Below are 26,154 nucleotides of genomic sequence, written 5' to 3'. Positions count from 1 at the left end.
CCCGCTTAGGTGGTCCAAGTGCGCCATCACCTTCAGTTCGGCAGATCCGCTCAAGTGCACGGCCACCGCTAGCGGCCTCCCGATGCTTTGCTCGCCCGTCATCAGCAACGTACAATTCACCAAGACCCTCATCGACGGCGGCACAGTGCTTAATGTCTTGTCCGTCGAGACGTTCGACAGCCTTCAAGTGCCCTACGATCAGCTTCAGCCTACCAAGCCCTTCTCAGGAGTGACCGACGGTTCCACCACGCCGATAGGGCAGGTCCGCCTCCCTGTCACCTACGGACAGCGTGACAACTACCGCACCGAGCACATCGACTTCGACATCGCCCACATCCGTCTGCCGTACAACGCCATCCTCGGGTATCCGGCCCTGGCCAAGTTCATGGCAGTGACACACCACGGCTACAACGTCCTCCAGATGCCAAGAAGCGGCGGGATCATCACAGTCCCCTACAAAGAAAGAGATGCGGTGTGCTCCCTCGAGCGCGCCTTCCAAGCAGCATTAATCGAAGACCCCGACAGCAACGCAGCCCAGTACCCTCCTGAGGTCGTCACCAAGAAGAAGAACCCGCTACTCCGCACAGGGCCTCAGGAGAGCGGCGCCGCAAGTGGTGCCACGTCAGGATCGGCGCCCGCGCCTGGGGCGCCTCCCTCCCTCGCATAGGAAGGCGCGCCCGGCGCCCTCCTCGGGCAGGGCTCGGGGGCTCTCTTCTAGAGGACCTCCGACCTTGCCAACATCACGAGGGAGGCGCCCGGGCACCACGTGGAGGCGTGCTTCACAGCACGTTTCCCTCAGGAGGACACCGGACGAGGAGCGCCTGGCGCTCAGGAGTTCATTGCCAAGACCACTCAGGAACTGCAGGATGCAAGAGCCATGCGTGGCGACCGTTGCTCACCTAGCGCGGCTCCCCATCCGGGCAAGGATGGCGGGCTGCGCATCTGCATCGACGTCCCAGGGCTCAACAGGGCCGCATCTCAGGAGTTTTCTGGCCTTCGCGCGTGGGACGCTGCAAGGGCCCGCCTCACAGCTACGTTCACATGCCTTTTGGCCTACCAAGCGCGACGTCCGCCTTCCAGCGCAACCTGCGGAGCATCCTGGCGGCTCAAGAGGCCAGGCACCACGCAGTGCTGGCGGATATGGAGACGGTCCTCAAGGAACCGCCTGGACCCCCAGAGCCTCCTGAGGCTCAGGGTCCTAGTGGCTCGTGTGGAGCAACCCCTTCACCACGCGTTTTCAGCTGCCTCAACACCCCTTTGACAACAGAACCAGGTGACATCTTCCAAGTTTATTTAGCTGGGAGCGCCCCTCCGGCTACATCATTCACAGGCCGCGTGGGTCCGTCCCTATGGCGTGTATCCTTTTTTTATGGCTTTAGCTTACCTTGATGGGGGCACCCCTCGGGCTGCATCATCCCCAAGCCGCTCGGGACCGACCCAGTGGCCTGTATCGTTCGTGCATTTACCTAAGCTAGTCTGCTTTTTCATGCATAATCTATCTATGATTATCACCTTCTTGATTGTCACCTACCACGGGAGTTGTTCACGCTGGCACGGCGCTTGTGCTTGGGTCCGTCCCTGCAACGTCGATAAATCTGAGCGGTCGAGCTCTGACCCGCAGCACGCCCCGCGAGAATCACCTCACCAAGCCCTCAGTGCCTTCATTCTCTTACGGAGCGACCAGTGGCCGGCTGGCAATTATAATGGCAATCTGTGCCCCTTCTCGCGCTGGCTTGCAGGAACCTCCCGAGGACAACAGCGGGCGGTACCGTGGGCTCCCTCTTCTCCCATGCCTTTTGCTTGCGCGTTAAAAGGGGGGTTCCTGAGCATCGCGATTCAGGAGCTCCTACTGGCTCTCCAGCCCTCATCCCCTGGCCTTGACCACAGCATCGCGACCTAGCATACCAGCGGCGGTTGAGCTCGCTCGAGGGCCGGGACCTGAGGACATAGAGCACGAAGGAGAGCATGGGGAAGAAGGGGAAGCACGCACGGGCCTAACCTAGCTGCACCACGGCCGCCAACGCACGAGTCTGGCGCAACGCAAGGAAGCGACTCCAGACTGCCAAGATAAGTTTCGCGCTCGGACCAACCAATCACTACGACATGGGATTCTCACTTGCTGCAGCCCTGCCGCGGCAACATCGCCTCCCTTTCTTACCTCTCGGTGGCCGCTTGCGTGCTAAAGGGGACCTCCTGAGCATCGCGTCTCAGGAGCTCTTACTGGACCTCAGGCCACTCACCTCCTGGCCTTGACCACGGCATCGGGACCTGGCATACCAGCGACGGCTGCAACCTGCCTGGGAACCAGGACCTGTCAGCATAGAGCACCAAGCCGTCGCGAGGGTAGAAAGGGGAGACTGAGCCAAAACAGGACACACGCTCGCACAATTTCATAATAAGGATAATATTAACAAAAGACATTACAGGTTCTTTACACGCCCCCACGGGGTTCGTTTTGATTCCTCGCAGGGAACAAAAGAAAGGGAATTCAAGGAGCCCTATCTACACACGCCAGCGCAGCCGACGCCATCATCAACAGTGGGCCATGGGAGGCCGGCGCCAGCCCCATCCAGATCAGTGACGGCGGCGGTCGGACGCTGCGGCCTTGCTCCGGGCGCGGCGAGAGCTCGGAGGCACGTAGCTGTCGTAGCTCATCTCCGGAGTCTCGTAGAGCTCGGGAGTGTCGTTGGACTCCCAAGCGACGCCACTGCTGCTGGATGAGTCGCTGGTGAGGTGGGCGGCAGGCCCCGCTTCTGCCGCGGCACCGTTCAGGCGGCCCTCTCCGGGGCAGCACTCCAAGCGGCGGCCTTCCGCATCGAAGACCTTGAAGAACATCGTGGAGGCGCTGTCATACCTGAAGTGGATGGCGAGGGCGCCTTCCGTGCGGCAAACCCGGGCAACCTCGCCCCAGCCGCGGGTCATGAAGATCTTGCCCGAGGAGACGGCTTCCACCTCCGCTCCGGTCGCTGGGGCGTCGCAGTCGGCGTGCTGCAGCCATAGCTCGAGGGGCCCCCTCGGCGGCATCTCGGCGGAGAATAACTGGGGGAAGCGGATCCAAGTGCGCGGAGGCATCACCGCCCACAGCACGAGCTCGCACGAGGAATCCACGGCGCGGGCCCCTGGGGCGACGGCGTGCGCCACCGCGGCGCGGCGACCACAACTGCGGCGTGGGCGGCGCCGCTTGCCGCCTCTTCCTCCTGAGCCCTCGGCTTGGGCGTATAAAGGCAGCGGATACCCACGAGGTGGCCGCTCATACCAAGGCCTTGTCACCTCCTGCCTCACGACTACGTCACGGCGGTTGACCGGCCTCTTCTTCGGCGGAAGCGGCCCGGGCTCGTCGCGGGGAGTTTGTCCCTTCTCCGCGGCCGAGAATCTTCGAATTGACGCCATGGTATCGCTACTAGCAGTGGGGGGAGAAGAAGCGAGCGGAGCAGGAAGAGATGGGCGACGGGGGCTCCCCAGACTTGCCTTCCTGCGGCCCACGGCGTGGCTCCACTCGCGGCCCAGTACGGCCCGTCTTCACCAGCAAACACTCAAGACACTCGCGAGGGGCCAAGCCTCGTGAGGCGGACGACACAAGACCTCCTCGGGGGTAGCCTCACGAAGCTGGCTCGCGAGGGGCGGAGAGATCAAGGCAAGGGGAACCTTGCGAGGTTCCAATGACGTAAGCCATGACGACCAAGACCAGGCGGGCACCAGCGCGCACAGTGTCCTCGTTTCCTCTTTGGTGCTAAGGAGGCAAGCGCAGGCGAGGAGTACCGAGGCATCAGGCAAAGGTGCAACGAGGCCAAGACCAGCAGGACGGCAGGACGGAGGTCACCGTGGAGCCCAAGACGGCGTCACCACCAGAGCCTTTGGCAGGCGAAGACCACCTTTAGTCAGGATAGCTTGTACTAGCTGTCCCCCTTCAAATTGGTCGTTGTGGCATCCCTTCCCACTCAATATTTGGGAAGAGTACCAAGGCCTCTATAAATAGGACTAGCCACCACAGTAGGAGGCAACTCATCTTGGACTGGATCCACTCCATCCTCACACCCACCAAGCACAGGAACACCTCAAATTGCCCTAGGTCTTCGTGAGCAAGCGAGTTGGATGCACACCCACTTAGTTTTTCTTTGAGCTTTCACAAACTTATAGCTCTAGTGCATCCGTTGCATGGCAATCCCTACTCACTCACATTGATATCTGTTGATGGGCATCTCCATAGCCCGTTGATACGCCTAGTTGATGTGAGACTATCTCCTTCTTTTTGTCTTCTCCACAACCACAATATATTCTATTCCACCTATAGTGTTATGTCCATGGCTCACGCTCATGTATTGCGTGAAAGTTGAAAAAGTTCGAGAACATCAAAAGTATGAAACAATTGTTTGGCTTGTCATTGGGGTTGTGCATGATTTAAATATTTTGTGTGATGAAGATGGAGCATAGCGAGACTATATGATTTTGTAGGGATAAGCTTTCTTTGGCCATATTATTTTGAGAAGACATAATTGCTTTGTTAGTATACTTGAAGTATTATTGTTTTTATGTCAATATTAAACTTTTGTTTTGAATCTTATGGATCTGAACATTCATGCCACAATAAAGAAAGATTACATGGATAAATATGTTAGGTAGCATTCCACATCAAAATTTTCTGTTTTTATCTTTCACCTACTCGAGGAAGAGTAGGAAGTAAGCTTGGGGATGCTTGATACGTCTCCAACATATCTATAACTTTTGATTGTTCCATGCTATTATATTATCTATCTTGGATGTTTTGCATTTATATGCTATTTTTATATGATTTTTGGGACTAACCTATTAACCTAGAGCCTAGTGCCAGTTTCTGTTTTTTTCCTTGTTTTTGAGTTTCATAGAAAAGGAATATCAAACGGTGTCCAATTGACCTGAAAATTTACGGAGAATATTTTTGGAAAATATAAAAAATACTGGAACGAAAAGATATCAGAGAAGAGCCACGAGGCATCCACAAGGGTGGAGGGCGCCTCCACCCCCTAGGGCGCACCCTCCGACCTTGTGGTTGACTCGTGGGCCCCCCTGACTTGTTCCCGACGCCAACGCCTCTTATAAATCCAAAATCCCAGAACAGAACCTAGATCGGGAGTTCCGCCGCCACAAGCCTCTGTAGCCACCAAAAACCAATCGGGACCCTATTCCGGCACCCTGCAAGAGGGGGAAATCATCACCGGTGGCCATCTTCATCATCCCGGCTCTCTCCATGACGAGGTTGGAGTAGTTCACCCTCGGGGCTGAGGGTATGTACTGGTAGCTATGTGTTTGATCACTCTCTCTCGTGTTCTTGATTTGGCACGATCTTGATGTACCGCGAGCTTTGCTATTATAGTTGGATCTTATGATGTTTCTCCCCCTCTACCTTATTGTAATGGATTGAGTTTTCCCTTTGAAGTTGTCTTATCGGATTGAGTCTTTAAGGATTTGAGAACACTTGTTGTATTTCTTGCATGTGCCTATCTGTGGTGACAATGGGATATTCATGTGATCTACTTGATGTATGTTTTGGTGATTAACTTGCGGGTTCTCTGACCTTGTGAACTTATGCATAGGGGTTGGCACACGTTTTTTTCCTGACTCTCCGGCAGAAACTTTGGGGCACTCTTTGAAGTTCGTTGTGTTGGTTTGAATAGATGAATTTGAGATTGTGTGATGCATATCGTATAATCAAACCCGCGGATACTTGTGGTGACATTGGAGTTTTGATTGATGTGTGTCTTAATGTGTTATTTTAGTATGAACTCTAGGGCTGTTTGTGACACTTATAGGAATAGCCCAATAGATCGATCAGAAAGAATAACTTTGAGGTGGTTTCGTACCCTACAATAATCTCTTCGTTTGTTCTCCGCTGTTAGTGACTTTGGAGTGACTCTTTGTTGCACACGTTGAGGGATTGTTATATGATCTAATTATGATTGTTGAGGGAACTTGCACTAGTGAAAGTATGAACCCTAGGCCTTGTTTCCAAGCATTGCAATACCGTTTTCGCTCACTTTTATCATTAGTTACCTTGCTGTTTTTATATTTTCAGATTACAAAAACCTACATCTACCATCCATATTGCACTTGTATCACCATCTCTTCGCCAAACTAGTGCACCTATACAATTTACCATTGTATTGGGTGTGTTGGGGACACAAGATACTCTTTGTTATTTGGTTGCAGTGTTGTTTGAGAGAGATCATCTTCATCCTGCGCCTCCCACAGATTGATAAACCTTTGGTCATCCACTTGAGGGAAATTTGCTACTGTCCTACAAAACTCTGCGCTTGGAGGCCCAACACGAGTCTATAAGAAGAAGGTTGCATAGTAGACATCAGCCTCCTCAAAGGTGATTTCGCCACCTTCCTCGGAGGCCTAGCTAGGTGGGCAGGAGGGAGTAGTTAGTTAGCTATGTAGATGACCCTCAGGGTGTGGGTTATTGCATGTAATACGTTGTAAGAAAGTTATGTGGATGGGGCTCTTTCCCCCACTCCTTCTTTAATATATGATACACACACTCGTGCGTATTCTAGAAAAAAATGACAAGAATGTGTCTATGAGAGCAAGCTGAACTACTTTCTCACTCCTCCGCGTATCATCGTCCCAACTATTAACTGCTGCCACAGTCGCACTGTTCTTCCTATTGCAACACACACATTCTTCTCCCTCCTTCACATATCATTGACCTATTGATGTGGAGCATCCCACCGACTTCGCCATGGATTTGCTGCTAAGACCAACTAAACCTTCATAAGAGCTTATGAATAAGCTATATGAACCATGCTAACTTCACTCATGTTTGATCTATCCTTATATTTGAATGAGACATAGGTTCTACCTCAAGAAGACACTCGATGCATGCCTGGGTACCAAAAAATGCAAGGAACGAATTCCAACTCCCAAGCAAGGAGTTGAGACCCGGAGAAGAATTCAAGGAAGAAGAGATGTGCAAAAACTGCACTACCGGACAGTCCCACCGGCTGACCAGACAGTCCGGTGAATACTAGGCGACCCTAAAATGACCTGACAGAAGAGCCGGTAATTTGGATGTTTTGTCCGAAAGTGCGGCGCCAAATTAACTACCGGCCAGTCCGTCCCCTATAGTGAACAATCCGGCAATGCAGAAATGCCACCGAATGAACCCTGCCAGAAAATCCAGAAAACACTAGAAGAAACTCAAAATGTGCATATTCCAACCAGACAGACCAACAGACAGTCCGGTCATTTTGTATGGAAGACTATCACAAAATCCACTATTGTATTGTCTGGACCAGACTGTCCGGTCGGGCGCTGTCGCCAACAACCAGACACCTGGGCGCCCTGGAAGTTTGCACCACCACACTGCCTGCCCCCTGTCCGGTAGTACTATATGCGCACAGTTTTTGGGCAAGTGCCCGTGTATCTCTCCTCCCATGTACCCGTTCAGCTCTAGTGTGTGTGTATATATATACATACATATATATATATAGATACATACATACATATATATATATAAACACTATTCTGATCACAGGATCAAAATATTATTCTGATCACAACATGAACTTCCTGAGTTACACGCGTGAACTTCCCTGTGTAGGAACCCGACCTTCGGGCTATCTTCTCAACTGTGTCTCCCCGCGTGAATTTTTTTGGTCAGTCATGTTCTATGTAATGTAAGTTTAATCTACAAATGTTTTTAGCAACTAAATGCCCGTATTAAACATGAATCTCGCTTATTGGCGGATTTGCTCTCGGGTCGTGATGAGACATGCCTCTGTTGCAATTTTATTGCCTGAGTTGTTCGACCTGAACTTCCCCTAGTGCTAGGTTGAACTTCCGCAAACATTCCCAAATGGGGCTTGCGATATACCGTTGGAAAGCTATGGACACGAGTATCATGACCCAAGTTAAATTTTTGGCAAAATATAAGCGGTTTAAGAGCAGTTTTGAAAACTGTTTTTTCTTCATACAAAAAACATGAATTGTATTTTCGATTGCATTTCAAAACTGTTTGTTGGAATGAGGAAAATAATATTTTGTTGGAAAGCTACTGCAAAACCGCTCCTTCCACATGTTGAAAGTTTTCTCTAATTCCCTACGGTTAAAGAGTAATTTAGAAAATCGTAAAATTCCGCAAACCGAACAGTCGAGTTCGTATTTTTGATGTCATTTCTAAACTGCTAATCAAATTGAGGCAAATGATACGGTGTTGGAAAGCTTATGAAACTTTGCTACTTTTCCATGTTTAAAGTTTTTTCTAATTTTGAATGGTTTAAAAGTAGGGATAATTAGATTTATGCCCCTAGTTGTGTCCCACTCGGCTGTTTTACCCCTAATTTCCAAAAGTCACCGCTTCTGTCCAAGTCACTTCGCTCCTCTTATGCTTTTGCCCTTTGACCGTTTGACCGTCAGTTTGAAAACTTCATAACTAATTCATACTAAATCAAAAAAATGCAAATAAGATACCAAAATGTTCGGAAAAACATCACCTATATGTCAGTGTCATTTGCATTCATGAAAAAAAGTGTTTGAAAGTGCCCATCCGAGTTTTAGCTCTTTTGCTACCACCATCAATAGTAAAATCTAGAAAATTCAAAAAAATCAAAAACAAATTTGGTGGCAAAGAATGACAAATGTTTGAAGTGCTTGCCAAGTTTCATGAGGGAATGAGATTTGTGGGTGCCTCAGCAAAAAAAACAATCAGCACTCCAAAATAGATTATTTTTTTGCCACGACTTCCACGAATGTCGTTCCCTGATGAAACTTGACAAGCACTTAGAACATTTGTCGTTCTTTGCCACCATATTTTTTTTTGATTTTTTTGAATTTTTTTAGATTTTACTATTCACGGTGGTGTCAAAAGAGCTAAAACTTGGATGTGCACTTTCCAACACTTTTTTCATGAATGCAAATGACACTGACATATAGGTGATGTTTTTTTGAACATTTTGGTTTCTTATTTGCATTTTTCTGATTTAGTATGAATTAGTTATGAAGTTTTCAAACTGATGGTCAAACGGTCAAAGGGCAAAAGCGTAAGAGGAGCAAAGTGACTTGGACAGAACCGGTGACTTTTGGAAATTAGGGGTAAAACAGACGAGTGGGACACAACTAGGGGCATAAATCTAATTATCCCTTAAAAGTAATTTAGAAAACGGTCCAAGTTGCATCGAGTTTGTATTTTCGAGCTAATTTTGTAACCGTATGTCCGAATGCAGCAAATGATATGGCATTGGAAAGCCTGAGGAAATGTGAAACTTTTTGTTGTATATTGTTTCTCTCAATTGTTTACGGTTTTAAGTCAATTTTGAAAATGGCTAAAAACGTATTTTCGACGTAATCTCTATAAAATTTATCGGAATGGGGAAAATAATATACCGTTGAAAAACTACTGAAAATGCGAAACTTTTTCATTTTGATGGTTTTCTCTGATTCCTAGCCATTTTCAAGTAATTTTGAAAATGGCGAGATCATTCGTTCTGCCTTCATCGCGAAACAGATTCTTCGAAAATGCACCGTGTGAAGAACTTGAACTTCTCGCCATGTCTACTTGAACTTCACTCTGTTTTCACGTGTTTTTTCTCGTAGTTCTCCATCCACTCACTGGAATTGAGCATGTGATATACAAATGGAAAGCTGCTGTAACTACGCAACTTTCCTGCGTTGATCATTTTTCATACTCGCGACGGTTTTAAAAGTTTTTCATCTGAAATTCATTCAACGTAGTAGTTGAACTTCCTGTTGTTTTCACGTTGAACTTATGTGACGTATTTTCGTTTGTAATTTTTCTCATCCATTCGTCAGTGTTACACAAATGATATTCCTTTTGTACAAACCTCTATCACAATATTTTTTTCAACTTTCTCCGACCGAGGACTTGAACTTATAACAAAAAAAATTTGGACCTTGCCTTTTAATTATTTTTTCTCATATTTAAACACACACCATGTAGTACATGAACTTTTTCCATTTTTATAATTTGAATTTTTATTTTCTTTTTGAAATCAAATTGCTCCAAAATAATAACTGAACTTCCTTGTGGATTGAGAGAATTATTTTAAAACGCAAAAAACAATTTATTTTGTTGTGTTTTCGAACATGGAAATACAAAGTGAATCTCTCTCGCAAGAATTTTTGAAATGCCCCGGACAGAGTACTAGAACTTTTTTCAACAATCCTTTTAAGCTTTTATTTTTCTATACTTTTATTCTCACCTGAAATGCATTCCTAGCAGTACTTGAACTTCTCTGTTATTTTAATTTGAACTTCTTAGTTTTATTCTTTAGTAACGAGGAAAATCGAGTTTTCTGAACTTCTTTGTTTTAAAATTTTGAACTTCTTGGTTTTATTTTTTAATAATATGAAAATTCTGAATTTTTTATAGACATCGAACTTCACCATTTTAAAAGTTTTGAACTTCTTAGTTTTATTGGTTAGTAACGGGGAAAATGCTTTTTTATATAAACAATGATACCGCGCTGTTATTTTAATTTGAACTTCTAGTTTTTATAGAATGGGAAAAATCAATTTTTATACAATCTTTTTGAAATGCTTCTCTTTCTAATTTGAACTTCTCTGATTTTTTTACAAACGGGGAAAATCCGTTATAAAGATTTTTGAACTTTTTTTTAACTTCTCGCTCAAAAAATTTGAACTTCCAAATTTGTCTTTTAGATATTAGAAACTTCATTTTTTAACGTGGACCTGCTTCGGTTTTTAAATTTGAACCTCTTATAGAATTTTGTCGCGACATTTTATGCATTTTTTTGCTTTTCGGTGAAATGCCTAGGCGGTCACTTTTTTCATTTGATCATTTTTCTTCTGTACGTGGTACACGTGAACTTCGAAATTTCTGAAACATGAACTTCGCATGCTATTAATGTTTTTTCATAAAACTCCATAGTTTTTATTCTTTGAATTCCATGTTTTTTTGTTTACATTTTTTTGGTTTGAACTTCGATGTTCCTTACAGTTGAACTTTTGAAATCACACCTTTTTTATACACATTTTCCCTTGAATCCAACATGTGCAAAAACAATAGGAAATTTTGGGTCAATTCTCATAAGCAATAGGACAAACATTTTAGAAGGCACCCAAAATAGTTTTTTTGTTCTATTCAATGTACTACGCACAAGCACATGCAAAGCACATCCGCACAAAAATTTGGCTCACCTAAAATCACACCTTTTTTATTTGAACTTCATTGTGTATTTTTATAAACATCAAACTTCTTCATCATTTGAAATTGAAATTATTAGTTTTATTCTTTAGTAATTAGAAAATTCTATTTTCAAATAAATATGAAACTGCTCCGCTTTTTCCAATTGAACTTGTTGGTTTTATTCTCTAGTAACGTGAAAACCTTAGTTTTTTTATATACATTGAACTACTTCGTTTTTTGAAATTGAACTTCTTGGTTTTAATATTTTAGCATTGAGGAAAATCTCAGTTTTTATAAACATTAAACAACTTCACATTTTTTTTAGCTTTGGACTTCTTGATGTTATTCATTAGTAACAGGAAAAGTACTAGCTATGTAATAAATATCGAACTCCTCAATTATTTGAAGTTGAAGTTCTAGGTCTTATTTTTAAAAGAAGGAAAATCTTTTTTTATAATTTTTTTGAATTGCTTGGTTTTTTCAATTTGACCTTCTTGATATTATAATAAGCATTGAACTTCCCCATTATTAAAATCTGAACCTCTAGGTTTTTTTGTAGAACGGGGAAATTACATTTTCTCTATAATTTTTGAGTTGCTCTATTTTTTAATTTGGCCTTCTTGGGTTATTTGTTAGTAACGGAAAAATCCTAATGTAGTAATAAGCATTGAACCTCTCCACTATTTGTATTTGAACTTCTAGTTTTTTAACGAGAAAGTCACCTTTTTAGGTTTTATTTTCCTTTTAGTAATGAAAAAAATCTCGATAATTTGTCGTAAACATCGAACTTCCTTCTCTTCTTTGTTCTTCCTTCTCTTCTCTGTTCTTTATTCGTGAACTAATAGTGTTTTTTATTCAAAATCCTAATATATATATATATATATATATATATATGTGTGTGTGTGTGTGTGTGTGTGTGTGTGTGTGTGTGTGTGTGTGTGTGTGTGTGTACACACTGACCTAATTGTTATATATGAACTTCCAAAATTTTGAATCGTGGACTTTGTTAGGTGTGGCTTTTTTTCAAATTGAAATTGTACATGTTAAAAGTAGACTCTGTTTTAAAATTTCTGCTTTTTTTCAAGGACAAAGTTTCTATTTAAAATCACACACGTGGGATCACACACCCAGCAAGGACACAAGGGGTACCACACAGCAAGTACGCTTGCTATAATGCACACACAAACACACACTCAAGCGGTCACACCACACTAAGAACGCACACACCAAAGCACACTAACGCAAGACCGTGCATGGCATTTGAGTTGGCCCACAATCCTCCATCACGCTGACGCTCGCCATCTCCTCCGGCTCTCCAGTCCATAGTTGAACTTCGGTGGCGCACACGCATACATGGATCCATTAAGAGTCAACGCGATCTTCAGTTAATTTCTTCAAATTTTGTTCTCGGCACATTGCGTCCATCAATTAGCTTAATAATTCGGCATGGAACAACAAAGCCACAACTTTTCTTTTGTTCTGCAGAACGCAAGTGCAAAAACTTGCCAACATTGATGTCGAGAGAGTGTTGGTGTTCCAGAAAATATACTTTAACATACTTTTGACCTTCTCGAAAAATTTCTTTTGACCTTCAGCCGTTTTTCCTTATTCCAAATATAAGTGAGCCAACTTTACAACAACGTATAATGCTCTGCAGCGCCAAGGTTGTGCGCTCCTCCGTCTGTGTCAACGAGGAAGGAGTCCCTGACGCACGCTGTTGCATGGACACCAGCTCCAGCAGCAATACGCCGAGCTGCAAAGAAATTCAGTTAACATCATGGTTCATAAACTACTATACATTTGTAGTTAACATCATTCTTCACAAACTACTAGACATCATGGTTCACGGGGAGAGACGAGCAGAGAGAAGTACAAGTCTTCTTTTTGAGCAGTGAACGGTATAATCGTTTACAAGTCTTCTTCAGATATTAAAGAAATAAACTCTGAACTTGTAACTTGATAGAAACTGAACTTTGGTTCTTTTGGAGATTTGGGAGACTATGTGAGTTGTGTCCGCACAAGCAAACAGCTACACATGCCTGGGAGAAGAGAAATCGAATGTATATATCCAATCGATCACAAAAGTAGCAGCTTCATATCACAAGTTTAGAAGAATGTTCTAGGGAGACTTCAAAACAGCAAGCTAAAAGGTTGAAAGTATATAACCAGCAGCAGCAAGTCATGCAAACTGGCGTGATAGCCGGCGTATAGCCGTCGTAGAACTTGGCATACATCCATAGTAGAACTTCAGGGCGGCCGCCGTATAGCTGTACTAGAACTTTCACAAAACATCTTTGCACTTGGTGTACAACGTCCAAAAGCGACAGCGGCCTCGACCACGACCAGAGCCAACTCTCTGCAAGGGAGCCTGCCATGGCCGTGCGATCAGAGCCAGCTCGTCGCGGGAGGAGGCCGCCGGCAACGTCATTGGGCAGGGTTGAGCTACAACAGCAAGTACAAAAACATCATAACACAAATTGCTAAATGGAACAAATTCCTCCGGAATTTGCGGCATTGTTCAAAGGGGAACTCCACCAGTGGGATTCAGAGGAGGTGGAAAAGCACCAGAGGCAGTGGCGCTGCACTCCAGTCCTCGGCAGGGTCAGAGAAGAGGGAGATCATGGGAGTGGAACGACATTGGGTTGTGACGTTGAACGGCCTTGGGTTGCGGTGTTGAACGGCCTTGACGCTGCAGTTGGGGAGGCGCGTGAGCCATCCAGCAGGCTCCCCACGGCGGCCAAGCAGGGAGACCGCACCACCACCCAGGAGCAGCAGCAGGTGACGACCGGTGATTTGACAACAGCGCGCGGGCGGGAGGGCGTCCCCGTGTTGGAAGCAGAGGAGGCCGCGTCTGCTTGGTCGATCGGCGCCTCATTCCCACTGGATCCGGCCGAGAAGCAAGGGGGAGGAGAAGCCTTGCCGGCGGTGGAGGGGGAGCGAGGTGGTTGGAGGCCGGTTGGAAGAGGGGCGGTGGTTGCCGGCGATGCGGTTGGAGGTGGGGTGCGGCCGTGGCGGTTGTAGGGAGGTCGGGGGTCTGGTCGCGGCGGCGGGAGGTCCGGGAGGTCGCGCGGCGGCACAGATCAGGGAGGTCGCCGCGGCGGCGGGGGGGGGGGGGGGGGGGGGGTGCTGGGTAGGTCGCGCCACGGGGGGGAGGGGCCGGTCGGGGTCGGGTGAGAGCTTGGCGGCGAGCCAGGTGGTGCCGGACCTGGAGGCGGGGGTGGTGTGGCGGCGGTGCGACATACTGCGGGTGGGCGGCGGTCGCGTCGCCGGCGCTGGCGGAGGCTGGTGGGAAGAGGTGGGTGCGGCCGTCGGCGGGGATCGGGGGAAGTTCTGGCAGTTCGTGGTCGTGGGTTTTTTTTGTCGCTGCTGGCTCGGCGGTTCGGGAACACCTCATCAGGCCCTATATATATACACACTATACTCCTTCTCATATCTAAGGTTAGGAAAGGGACCACCGGCCACTCCGGCCCCGGCGACCACTCCGGTCCCGGCGCCCACCCCCTCCGCCAAGGCGGTGCCCTCTCCTCGCTCGCGCATGGCCTCTGGTGCCTTTAGCCCGGCCTCGGTTTCGTTTCGGCTGCAGCCCGTGGTCTCCGGCCTTGGCCTCTCCGCCTCGCCGATCTCCGCGGGTTCCTCCGCCGGCGCGCGCCCTGCGGCTGGTGGGGAGGTTCCGGATCCGGCCGCTGGCACGGGCCCTGCTATTCCATGGAGGAAGCCTGGCCCCTCGCGCAAGGCCCTCTGGCGCCGAAGGAAGTTGGAGATGCGGCAGCTCGCGGTGGCGGCCCGTCCCAGGTCGCGCTCTCCGGCGTCCTCTCAGGAGCGGCGCGAAATCCCGCCAGTTCTGTTCGGCCTGTTCTTTAAGTGCTTCAGGGAAGGACATCGCCGGGAAGATTGCACCTTTAAGCCACTCTGCATCCGCTGCGGGTTGGAAGGGCACATCTCTTCGGAGTGCATGCGCCCAAGGAGTCCGCGCCCGGAGGAGGAGCTTCGGCGTGATGCCATGGCCAAGGTGGCGCGCTACGGCCAGCAACTGCCGCCAGCACGACTTGCGCGCAGGTTGTCGCCGGCGACTAGGCAGGTCTCCCCTCAGGGGCGGCCCTCGTCAGTCGCGGTGGACACCGTACCTATGGGGTCTTGGCTGGCGCAGTCAGCTGCGGCCGGTGATGTCTGTGTCATCTCGCACTCACCGGAGATGGACGACATGGAGCGGCGCCTCCGTCTGGCAGTCGTGGCCTACGTCGGTGGCTCGCGGCCGGCGCTTTCTTGTGTAGATGCGGCAGAAGCCATCGCTGATCAGTTAGACATTCCCAGGCACACGTTCTCTGTGCACAAGTACCATCCGGAAGACTTCCTCGTGGTCTTCGCGGTGTCGGATCTTCGCAACAAGGCGCTAACAGCCGACTCGGTGGAGCATGGCTTCTTCAAGATCTTCTTCAGGCCATGGCTTCGACAGGCGCTGGTGATGACCAAGGTGATGCGTTCCCAGGTGGATCTGATGATTGAGGGCGTCCCTTCCCACGTCTGGACGTGGGACACGGCAGCAGAGCTCCTCAGCACTGGCTGCCTGTTGGACAGTCTAGGACCAGAGACAACCAACAGGGACGATCTCTCGCTGTTCAAGCTGCGGGCATGGTGCGTCAATCCAGATGAGGTGCCGGCGGCCAAGCGGCTGTGGGTGCCGGAGCCTGAGGTGGTTGGCAACCCCGCGGATCGCCGGCCGTCGTCCCGCCAGCTTCTGGAGTACAAGACTCTCATCCACATTGACAGAGTCAGGGAGCATGCGGGTCCGGAGGGTTGGCTTCGCCCTCCTAGCTCTGATGGCAGCGGCCAGAGCGGCCTGCCAGAGGACTCCGGCAGCTTCTCGGGGAGTGGTGAATGGCGAGTTCTCCCGTGGTCGCGTGGTGTTCTTGATTGTAACGCCCACGATGCGGCTATATCTCCCACGTGTCGAGGCACGACTTAGAGGCATAACCGCATAGTGGTTTTCTCGCAAGAAGGGTCATCTTCACACAATCCGATGTAATGAACAAGAATGGGATAAAGAGTTGGCTTACAATCGCCACTTCACACAATACATGAATATAATTCATACATCATCCAAAATACAAACATATAGACCAACTACGGTCAAAATCCAGATGAAAATAAGACAACCCCAAATGCTAGATCCCCGATCGTCCCAACTGGGCTCCACTACTGATCATCAGGAAAAGACACATAGTAACGACCACGTTCCTCATCGAACTGCCACTTGAGATCGATCCCATCATCTGCACTGGCATCGTCGGCACCTGCAACTGTTTTGGTAGAATCTGTGAGTCACGAGGACTCAGCAATCTCACACCCGCGAGATCAAGACTATTTAAGCTTATAGGAAAGGATGGTGTAATGAGGTGGAGCTGCAGCGGCAATTAGCATATATGGTGGCTAACATACGCAAAAGAGAGCGAGAAGAGAAGCAACGGAACGGTCGTCATCTAGCAATGACCAAGAAGTGATCCTGAACTCCTACTTACGTCATACATAACTCAGACCGTGTTCACTTCCCGGACTCCGCCGAGAAGAGACCATCACGGCTACACACACAGTTGATGTATTTTGACTGGGTCAAGTGACAAGTTCTCTACAACCGGACATTAACAAATTCCCATCTGCCTCATAACCGCGGGCACGGCTTTCGAAAGATAATACCCTGCAGGGGTGTCCCAACTTAGCCCATCATAAGCTCTCACGGTCAACGAAGGATAAACCTTCTCCCGGAAAGACCCGATCAGTCTCGGAATCCCGGTTTACAAGACATTTCAACAATGGTAAAACAAGACCAGCAAAGCCGCCCGATGGGCCAACAAATCCCGATAGGAGCTGCACATATCTCGTTCTCAGGGCACACCGGATGAGACATCCTACGAGTAAAACCAGACCTCGAGTTTCCAGGAGGGGGCCCCGCAGTCTACTCAGTTCGGACCAACACTCGAAGGAGCACTGGCCCGGGGGGGTTAAAATAAGATGACCCTCGGGCTCGCGAAAACCCGGGGGAAAGGCTTAGGTAGCAAATGGTAAAACCAAAGTTGGGCCTTGCTGGAGGAGTTTTATTCAAGGCGAACTGTCAAGGGGGTCCCATAAATCACCCGACCGCGTAAGGAACGCAAACTCAAGGAACATAATACCGGTATAACAGTAACTAGGGCGGCAAGAGTGGAACAAAACACCAGGCATAAGGCCGAGCCTTCCACCCTTTACCAAATATATAGATGCATTAATTAAATAAGAGATATTGTGATATCCCAACATATCCATGTTCCGACATGGAACAAACTTCAACTTCACCTGCAACTAGCAACGCTATAAGAGGGGCTGAGCAAAAGCGGTAACATAGCCAAACAACGGTTTGCTAGGGAAGGATGGTTAGAGGCTGACATGGAAAAATGGGAGGCATGATATAGCAAGTGATAGGTAGCGCAGCACGGCTATAGAGCGAACAACTAGCAAAGCAAAGATAGAAGTGATTTCGAGGGGTGGTCATCTTGCCTGTAAGGTTCTGAGAGTTGTCGAAAGCTTGATCCTCGTAAGCGTACTCAACAGGTTCCTCGTTCACGAACTCGTCTCCCGGCTCTACCCAAGACAAGAACACAAGCAACGGAACCACAATCAACCACGAGAAATGTACAAGCAACATGATGCAAAACATGTATGATATGCAAGATATGGTATGCGGTGCATATGCGTGCTCCGGAAGGAAAATGATGAACAAGGCAGTAACTTGGCAAACCAAGCATGCCACTAGAAAGATGAGATGATTTCGGTCGAAATCGATATAAAGATCACCGGAAACGGATGCACGGTTTGCAAATGGCAAGCAAAACAAGAATGACACGAATCAGCGATTAACAGCATGATAGCACTTAAAATGCAACAAGCAACAATGCTACAGCACTCCAACACAGCAACAAAGAATATGACAGTAATCTACAGGAGATGCTTGACAAAAGATGAACACTGAGCTACGGCTAGATCACAACATATCAAGCTCAAAAAGGCATGGCAAAAGTGCAAAAGATAACAGGTTCACAGACTTTGTGAAATTACTGGACATGGCAGAAAACAGCATCAGGTAGCAATGTTCAGAGCACGAAATCAACATGCTACAGGAAGTTAACATAGCAAAGCAAGGCATGGCAGTGTTCTAATAAATGCATATGACAAAAGTCCCTTACTGACCATAAGCCAAAAAGGACCAGAAGATATGATGGCAAGCATGTAAACATAGCAAGTTTCGTTAACAGGTTTCAGACTTAGCAGAAAACAGAGCATGGCAGAAAACAATAATATGAAGGCCTCTTGGTGAGCTTGATGCACTCACCACAAGGCAATGCATGACAAAACAAGCATACCTACAGCAAGATGGCATGTTTATGAAGCTATCCATGGCAAGAAAAAAAGCATAGCATGTATGGATCAACTACAATAAGCTTGGCAAAATTGCATATCATGTTAAGAATCTGCCAGAAATATTTTACAGCAAACGTAGAGCAAGATTGAGTCATGCTATGGCACTCCATAATTGCAAACAATTGCAGGAATGGATCAATTACAACTATATATACAAAACATCCTTACTGAACATCTCCAAAATATGCATGGATCTCTCTGTAGCATCAAGTTTACATGGCAACAAAATAACAGCAGACAAGGACTTAGAGAAATTACTAAGTCCCTGAAATCGGAAATATTACGGAGCCTACTTTGCATGCTTGTGCTAGTCACCATAGAGATCACAAAAATACATGGCATACACCCTTGGAAAGATAACATCACGAGGCAAATAATTTGACATATTACACGCGCGAAACGGAGCTACATACAAGGAGTTATGCACTGATGAACATGGGCACTATCATCAAAATCAAAAGACTTAGGGAAAATTAGGGGGGTCGGGGAAAGTCAACCGCTACAGTGCCTCGTCCAGATCTGGCCGGAGTCGGAGCTCGAGCTCGGCCGGAGCGGGCGCCGGAGGAGGAGAGGTGGCCGGCGGGGCGCGACGAGGAGGAAGGAGACGGTGGGGGAGGTCGGCGGCCGGAGGGGCGACGGCGCCGACGTCGGTCGCCACCGACGGGAGGAGCGGCGCGGCGCCTTGGGCGGCGGCGAGGGGCACGGCCGGCGGCGGCGCGGGTGGCCGGGGCCGGCGGACGGGAGGCGAGGCGGCGGCGCGGAGGCGCGGCGACGGGCCGGGAGGGCCGCGGGCGGGCCCGTGGGCCTCGGCGGCGGCGGCGTACGGAGACGTGCCACGTGGCAGCGGCGGTGGAGGTGGACGCGTCCGGCTCCGCCCGGACGTGTCCGGCGGCGGAGAGGGACGAGGGTTAGGGTTTGGACTGTGTTTGCATACGGGGGGTCTCACATATTTATAGGTAGAGGGAGCTAGGAGGCTCCAAATGAGGTGCGGTTTTCGCCCACACGATCGTGATCGAACGACCTACAGCATGGAAGAGAGTTTGGTGGGTTTTGGGCTGGTTTGAGAGGGGGTTTTGCTGCAACACACAAATGGACTTTGCGGATGCCCGGTTAACCGTTGGAGTACCAAACGACCTCCAAATGGAACGAAACTTGACCGGTGGTCTCCGGGTGGTATAATAAGGCCACTTGACAAGCCTCGGTCCATTCCGAGAATGTTTGCCACCCGCTCACGAAAGAAAACAAGAGGGGTGCACCGGAGGAGATAGGAGCGCCGGATTGCAAAACGGACAACGGGGAAAAAGCTCGGATGCATGAGACGAACACGTATGCAAATGCAATGCGCATGATGACATGATATGAAATGCATGACATGAAAAAAATACAAAACGAAAAACAAAACCCGACCACGAAGGGAATATCATAACACATAGCCGAAAATGGCAAGAGTCGGAGTTACAAATATGGCAAGTTACATGCGGGGTGTTACATTGATGCTCGCGGTGGCGCTCCAGCGAGTGGCGCTCCGGTGAGTGGCGCTCCGGGCGGCTCATATCGACAGGCTCTCTTGGGACGTGTTGGTCCGTCCGACTAGAGCATTCCTCCGATGACCATGGGAGTTGCTAGTGTGCCGCCGCGTTCTGCACCGCCGGCGATGCGTGCGGCCAGTCAGGCGCCTGCTATGGTGGCCGCAACAGATCCTGGCCCTGGAGTTGTGCCCGCGGTGGAGATCGCACCAACGACAGGATTGGCCACAGAAGATCACAGTGGAGGGACCGCGGGCCAGGAGTTGGTAGTGGCAGAGGCCGTTCGTACGTTATCCCCTGCGCTGGGCAAGGAGCTGCCCCCTACAGTTGGCAAAGAGGACAAAGCGGCTGATTCGGTCCTGGTGGAAGCGGCGAATCCCGAGGTTGGCAATGAGGACAAAACGACTGATTTGGTCCTGGTGGAAGCGGCGAATCCCGAGGTTGGTGCCACTGCGACCGAGGGGACTGGCCCGGTTGTCCCTATGACTCCGGAGGAGACCGGTCAAGTCATGGTTCCTGCGCAGGGGCAGTGCTATGTGCCTCGTCAGGAGGGGCTATTGGGGGCTTCGGTCCAGGAAGGTGTGCCTCCGCCCGGGTGGGCCCCGGTGGAGGAAATTTCGTCCGATGCGCCGCTGCGTGCTGTGGTAGGGCCGGACCGACCGGATGGGGCTGGCACCGATCCTGAGCCAGAGATGGGCCGGGTGCTGGTTGGCTGCATGGAGGCGCCTCGCCTGGTGGAACGTGACAGCTGCATGGATGGTGAGATTCCCATGCACGTCCATGCTGATCTTTTGCTGCCTCTTAAGGAGCAAATTGCGGTTGCGAATATCAAAGCGTTCTGCACTGGGCTGCTGAAGAAACTCGCCCCTCCGCTCCTCAAAGAACTTGAAGCTGTCCGTGGCAAGGGTGTTGCACAGGAAACACCACGTCGGAACACGCGATCCTCGTCTTCTTGCGCACCCAAAAAAACCAGCACGACGACAGCGGAGACTGTGCTCCTGAAGGCACTTGGTATCACACCGGATGGACTGGCGGTCACGGACGAGGATCTGGGTCAGTTGCGGCAGATGTTTGATTCCCTATCCAGGAACCGCAGCTCAGGGCAATGGCAGCGATCTTTGGGAAAGTGATCCCGTTTGATCTTGGGATGGAGGAAGCCTCGAGGGTGACTCTGCTCGCTTGAGCAGTTTGCTACGGAGTTTCTAGACCGACATCATGTCGTCTCCCGCTTTGGAGTTGGTGTGTTGGAACGTGCGGGGACTCAACAGTTCGGTCAAGAGGAAGGCGCTTTGGGAGTTTGCGGATACGGCTCACCATTCGTTTTTTTGTATCTAAGAGACTAAACTCGCCTGTATCGATACTTTCACGGTGATGCAATGCCTGGGCCCAGCGTATGATGGGTTTTACTACTTACCAGCCTCTGACACTAGGGGAGGAGTCCTATTAGCTTGGAAATCGGAGTTGGTGAGCATCACGAATTGCGTGCGGGACATGAACTTCATTACTGGCTTCATTTAGCCCACAGATGGTACGCCCTGGTGGCTCACCACGGTTTACGGCCCCCGGGAGGATCAGGACAAAATGCTTTTCCTCGAGGAATTAGAGGCTAGGAGATCGCTTTGTTCGGGCGCTTGGCTGGTTATTGGAGACTTCAACATGATCCTCCAAGCCACAGATAAGAATAACTCGCTCATTGATAGACGCATGATGCATAAATTCCGCCAGTTTGTCGACAGCAACAGTCTCAAGGAGCTGTACATGCACGGGAGAGCCTTCACTTGGAGCAATGAAAGAGACTCCCCCACCCTTACGAAGATCGAGAAGGCCCTAGTTTCTGTGGATTGGGAGCTTGCGCATCCGGACTGCCTCTTGCAAGCTCTCTCCACTTCCTCCTCGGATCATTGCCCTTTGCATCTTACCCTTCAGGAGAAAATGCACCCGCAGAAGCGCTTTAGATTCGAGGTTTTTTGGACCAAGCTCGAGGGCTATGAGGACGCGGTGAGGGAGGCTTGGGTGTGCGACCCAGCCGTGCATGACCCTTTCAAAGGCTTGGATATTTTGCTAAGGAACACGGCGCGATACTTGACCTCATGGGGGCAGAAAAAGATGGGCAATATCAAGCTGCAGATTGCGATCGCGAACTGGATCATCTTCCAGTTGGATGTGGCGCAGGAAAAGTGCCGGCTCTCGGATGGTGAACAGTGGCTTAGGAGGACGTTGAAGTTGACCACACTAGGTCTTGCCTCACTTGAGCGCACGATTGCACGCCAAAGATCTAGGATACGCTGGCTTCAAGAGGGCGATGCTAGTACCAAGCTGTTCTACCTCGTGGCGAATGGGAGAAAGATGAAGAATTTCATACCGGCGATATCGCATGATGGGAACTTGATCACAGATCAGCTTGGGAAAGAGCAGCTTTTCTATGAGGCTTACAAAGATCTGTTGGGAACGGCGAGGAGGCGCGACAACACCGTGGACTTGGACTTTTTTGGGATCCAACCCATCAACTTGGATGACCAGGACGCTTTGTTTACGGAGGAGGAAGTGTGGGCCACCATTAAAGAGATGCCCGCGGATTGGGCGCCCGGTCCGGATGGATTCATTGGCTTGTTCCTCCAAAATTCGTGGAGTACTATCAAGGGAGATGTGATGGCTGCTCTGCACCACTTGTTTCTTGGCAATGGCGACGGATTTGGGCGCCTCAACCAAGCGCTTATCACGCTAATCCCTAAGAAGCGGGGAGCTTGTCAGGTGGGAGATTTCAGGCCCATTAGCTTGGTGCATAGCTTGCCAAAGATTGGCTCCAAGTTGTTAGCAAACAGACTAAGACCGCACATGAATGAGCTCGTACAATCCAACCAGTCGGCGTTTATCAAAGGAAGGAACTTGCATGACAACTTCTTGCTTGTCAGGCAAGTGGCTCGGTCGCTTCACCGACGTAAAGCTAAAGGAGTCATGCTTAAACTGGACATCTCGAAGGCCTTCGACAGTTTATCTTGGCCTTTCTTGTTCGAAGTCCTCTGGGCCAAGGGTTTTTTGGAAACATGGCTCTCTTGGATATCTACACTCCTATCCACGGCACATTCCCGCGTGGTAGTTAACGGCAATGCCGGTCAGAAATTCTTGCATGCTCAAGGTTTACGCCAGGGAGACCCCGTCTCACCACTCCTATTCGTCATCGCTATGGACGTGCTCACATCTCTCATCACCAGAGCACAGGAGTGCAATGTGCTGAGTAATATGCCGGGTTGCACGCCGATGCAAAGGCTCTCTATCTATGCGGATGATGTGGTTCTGTTTATCAGGCCCACTACCTCTGATCTTCGGTTTGTCAGAGAGGCTCTGCACATCTTTGGAAATGCCTCGGGCTAGCATATCAACTATGAGAAATTGGTGGCAATCCTGATCAGAGAGGAAGACGGAGACAAGGATCTTGTCCAAGGGGCGATGCCTTGGTGTTTGGAGAGCTTTCCCTGCAAGTATCTGGGCCTCCAACTGTCCATTTGGCAACTAACGCGCTCGGAATGGCAGCCGGTGGTGGACAACGTGCTTAACTTCATGCCGGGCTGGCAGAAGGGTCTCATTACTAGAGCTGGGCGGCTGGTTCTCGTCCACGACGTGGTCATGGCGCGGCCGACACACCACCTAATCATTGCGGACACCCCAAAATGGGCAATTGAGCAAGTGAACAAACGATGCCGTGCATTCTTTTGGGAGGGTTCTGAGGAGATACATGGAGGGAAGTGCTTGGTTGCTTGGCAGAGAGTTTGCAGGCCCAAGGAACTGGGTGGACTCGGGTTGATCGATCTAAAGTGTCAGGGCTTGGCGTTAAGGTTGAGGTGGGAATGGTTGCGGCGCACTGATACGAGTCGCCCCTAGCATGGACTTCCCATGGCCAAGGACCCGCAAGTTCATGCTGTCTTTGACAGCTTAGTCCACTGGAGAGTTGGCGATGGGGCCACCGCGCTCTTTTGGAAAGATAGATGGATGGGAGCTGTGTCGGCCAAGGAGGTTGCACCGGATGTGTGGGGTGCAGTTCGCACGCAGACGGTCAACAGAAGAACTGTGAAAGAGGGCTTGCTTAACCATCGGTGGACGTCTGACATCTCGGGTGACCTTTCTACGGAAGGATTGGTTCAGTTTATCAGGCTCTGGGATCATGTGCTGGCCGCTCGGTTGGACCCCAGCTTACAGGACGAGGCATTTTGTCCATGGAATTCGAAGCAAGTCTACACCTCCGCTTCTGCCTATCGGATGTTGTTCAAGGGTGCAATCAATGTTACATTTGCAAAATGGGTTTGGAAGTGCTGGGCGCCGCTCACCTGCAAGATCTTCATGTGGCTGGCTATCCAATATAGGATATGGACCTCCGATCGGCGCCTAAGACATGGGCTCCAAGACGCCATCTCCCCCTGCTACCTTTGTGATCAGGATGAAGACGCAGTCGACCACCTCCTTGTCAAATGCGTCATCTCGAGACAAGTTTGGCACATGGCGTTGTCCAGGACAAGACTTGGGCCTAGTTTAGCTCCCAATGCCAACGACATTTTGGAGCATTGGTGGGAAACGCCCAGCAGAGGATAGCAAAGGAGAACCGGAAAGCTTTCGACTCTTTCGTGATACTAGTCTGTTGGCATCTTTGGAAACAAAGAAATGATCGAGTTTTTCGCCCGGCTGGCACTCCATCTTCGGTTCTAGAACTAGTCAACAAGATAATCGATGAGCTTCACATGTGGGTGATGGCCGGAGGGAGAGGAGTTAGCGATCTTTTGTGAGGAGTTAGCTTAGTGTGTGGAGTTGGAGTTTTGTGTGGCCTTGGCCAACTTGTGGTTGTTGGCAACACCTCAACACTCTTGTAAATTGTTTTTCTCCTCTTCTATAAAGCTACGGTACGCAATTTGCGTACCCTCGAAAAAAGGAAAGTTGAGACAAATACCTTTAGGTAACTTTGCTTACATCTCCCTTAGAGATCAAGACCTCTTTTGGGAGAAGATTTCTCAATTCAAGCCCTCCTTTTGGTGGATCAGGGAAGAATTATCCTCTCAAGGCCACCTCTCCCCTTATGGATTTGAGAAAAAACTACCCCCAACAATCTATTTTCCTTTCTCGACAAAGGGTGGATTTTATTTACTCAAATGAAACATCAAGTGAATACAAACACCATGAGCACACACATGGCTTTTTCATAGTTAGGATGCACACAGTTAACACCAACACACACACACACACACACACGCGCGTGCGCAGAGAGAGATGCATCGACAAAAAGCAAAGTCATACAAGACCAAAGCCATGCCTTAGCGAGGAAAAAGAAAAATCCCCAAAGTGACTAAGACAGCGATCAACAAACTACAACAACGACCATCTCCGCATGAACTATCTCTTGACACCACAAGGACAATGATGTTCCTCAACAACAACGCTTTGGGAAGGGATCGACGCTCAAGTGTCGTTGTCACCAGATCCAACCATGAAAGGCTATTCTTGGTTTTCACCCTGAAGAACAAGCCCGAACATATCCCAACAATGCCTTCAATAATGTAATGGGGCAAAAACATCAACATTGCTAGGTATAATCCACTCGGGTCAGACCTAGTGTTTTCACCCTATAGCTCGAGACCAGGTACTCAAGAAGCACCACAAAATCGGAGTCACTCATGCATTATCGCCACCACTTTTTCACGACCCGAGCAGCTACATGCGCTAGGCTAGAAATTGCACCACCGCCGCCGCACAACCATGTCCTCTGTGTCAAGTCGTCGCCCATAGATTGCAAGCCATTGATGTGACAATGACGACGACGCCAAGATGGGTCAAGCCGTATAGCACCATCCCACTCCATAGCCGCACTTTTTCAACTGGTCGCCCTTGTTCCCGCCACACCATTGCTGCTGCTGACCAAACCACCAACCCACCCCCGAGCCATCGCCTAGAGGAGCAGCCGACGGATCGCACCACATCCTGGTACCTTGTGCTTGGCATCAGTGGACACAACAAATAGGAGCAGCTAGAGCTCATCCTCACAGAGCACACACG

At 49.3% G+C, this 26,154-nt stretch overlaps 1 protein-coding gene and 1 long non-coding RNA gene across 2 annotated transcripts; one reads left to right on the top strand and one right to left on the bottom strand.

The window, feature by feature from the left end:
- Positions 1–12,542: 12,542 nt before the first annotated feature.
- Positions 12,543–14,519, bottom strand: LOC123497856 (uncharacterized). The gene is made up of 2 exons (XR_006672163.2): positions 13,709–14,519; positions 12,543–13,585 (listed from the first exon to the last, which is right to left on the bottom strand). It is a non-coding gene; the product is annotated as an uncharacterized lncRNA (long non-coding RNA).
- Positions 14,520–24,009: 9,490 nt separating this feature from the next.
- On the top strand, positions 24,010–24,702 carry LOC141042914 (uncharacterized). The gene has a single exon (XM_073511829.1). It carries the CDS (start codon positions 24,010–24,012, stop codon positions 24,700–24,702), a length of 693 nt encoding a protein of 230 aa, XP_073367930.1.
- Positions 24,703–26,154: the final 1,452 nt, after the last annotated feature.

This window comes from Aegilops tauschii, chromosome 3, assembly GCF_002575655.3.
Source record: "Aegilops tauschii subsp. strangulata cultivar AL8/78 chromosome 3, Aet v6.0, whole genome shotgun sequence".
Lineage (NCBI taxonomy): Eukaryota > Viridiplantae > Streptophyta > Magnoliopsida > Poales > Poaceae > Aegilops > Aegilops tauschii.
The sequence above is the reverse complement of the archived record's forward strand: the minus strand, read 5'-3'. Positions and strand labels throughout refer to the sequence as shown.

What these genes read in the sequence shown, in the direction of transcription:
- LOC141042914 (XM_073511829.1), top strand. Translation starts at nt 24,010, where the DNA reads ATGGCCAAGGACCCGCAAGTTCATGCTGTCTTTGACAGCTTAGTCCAC.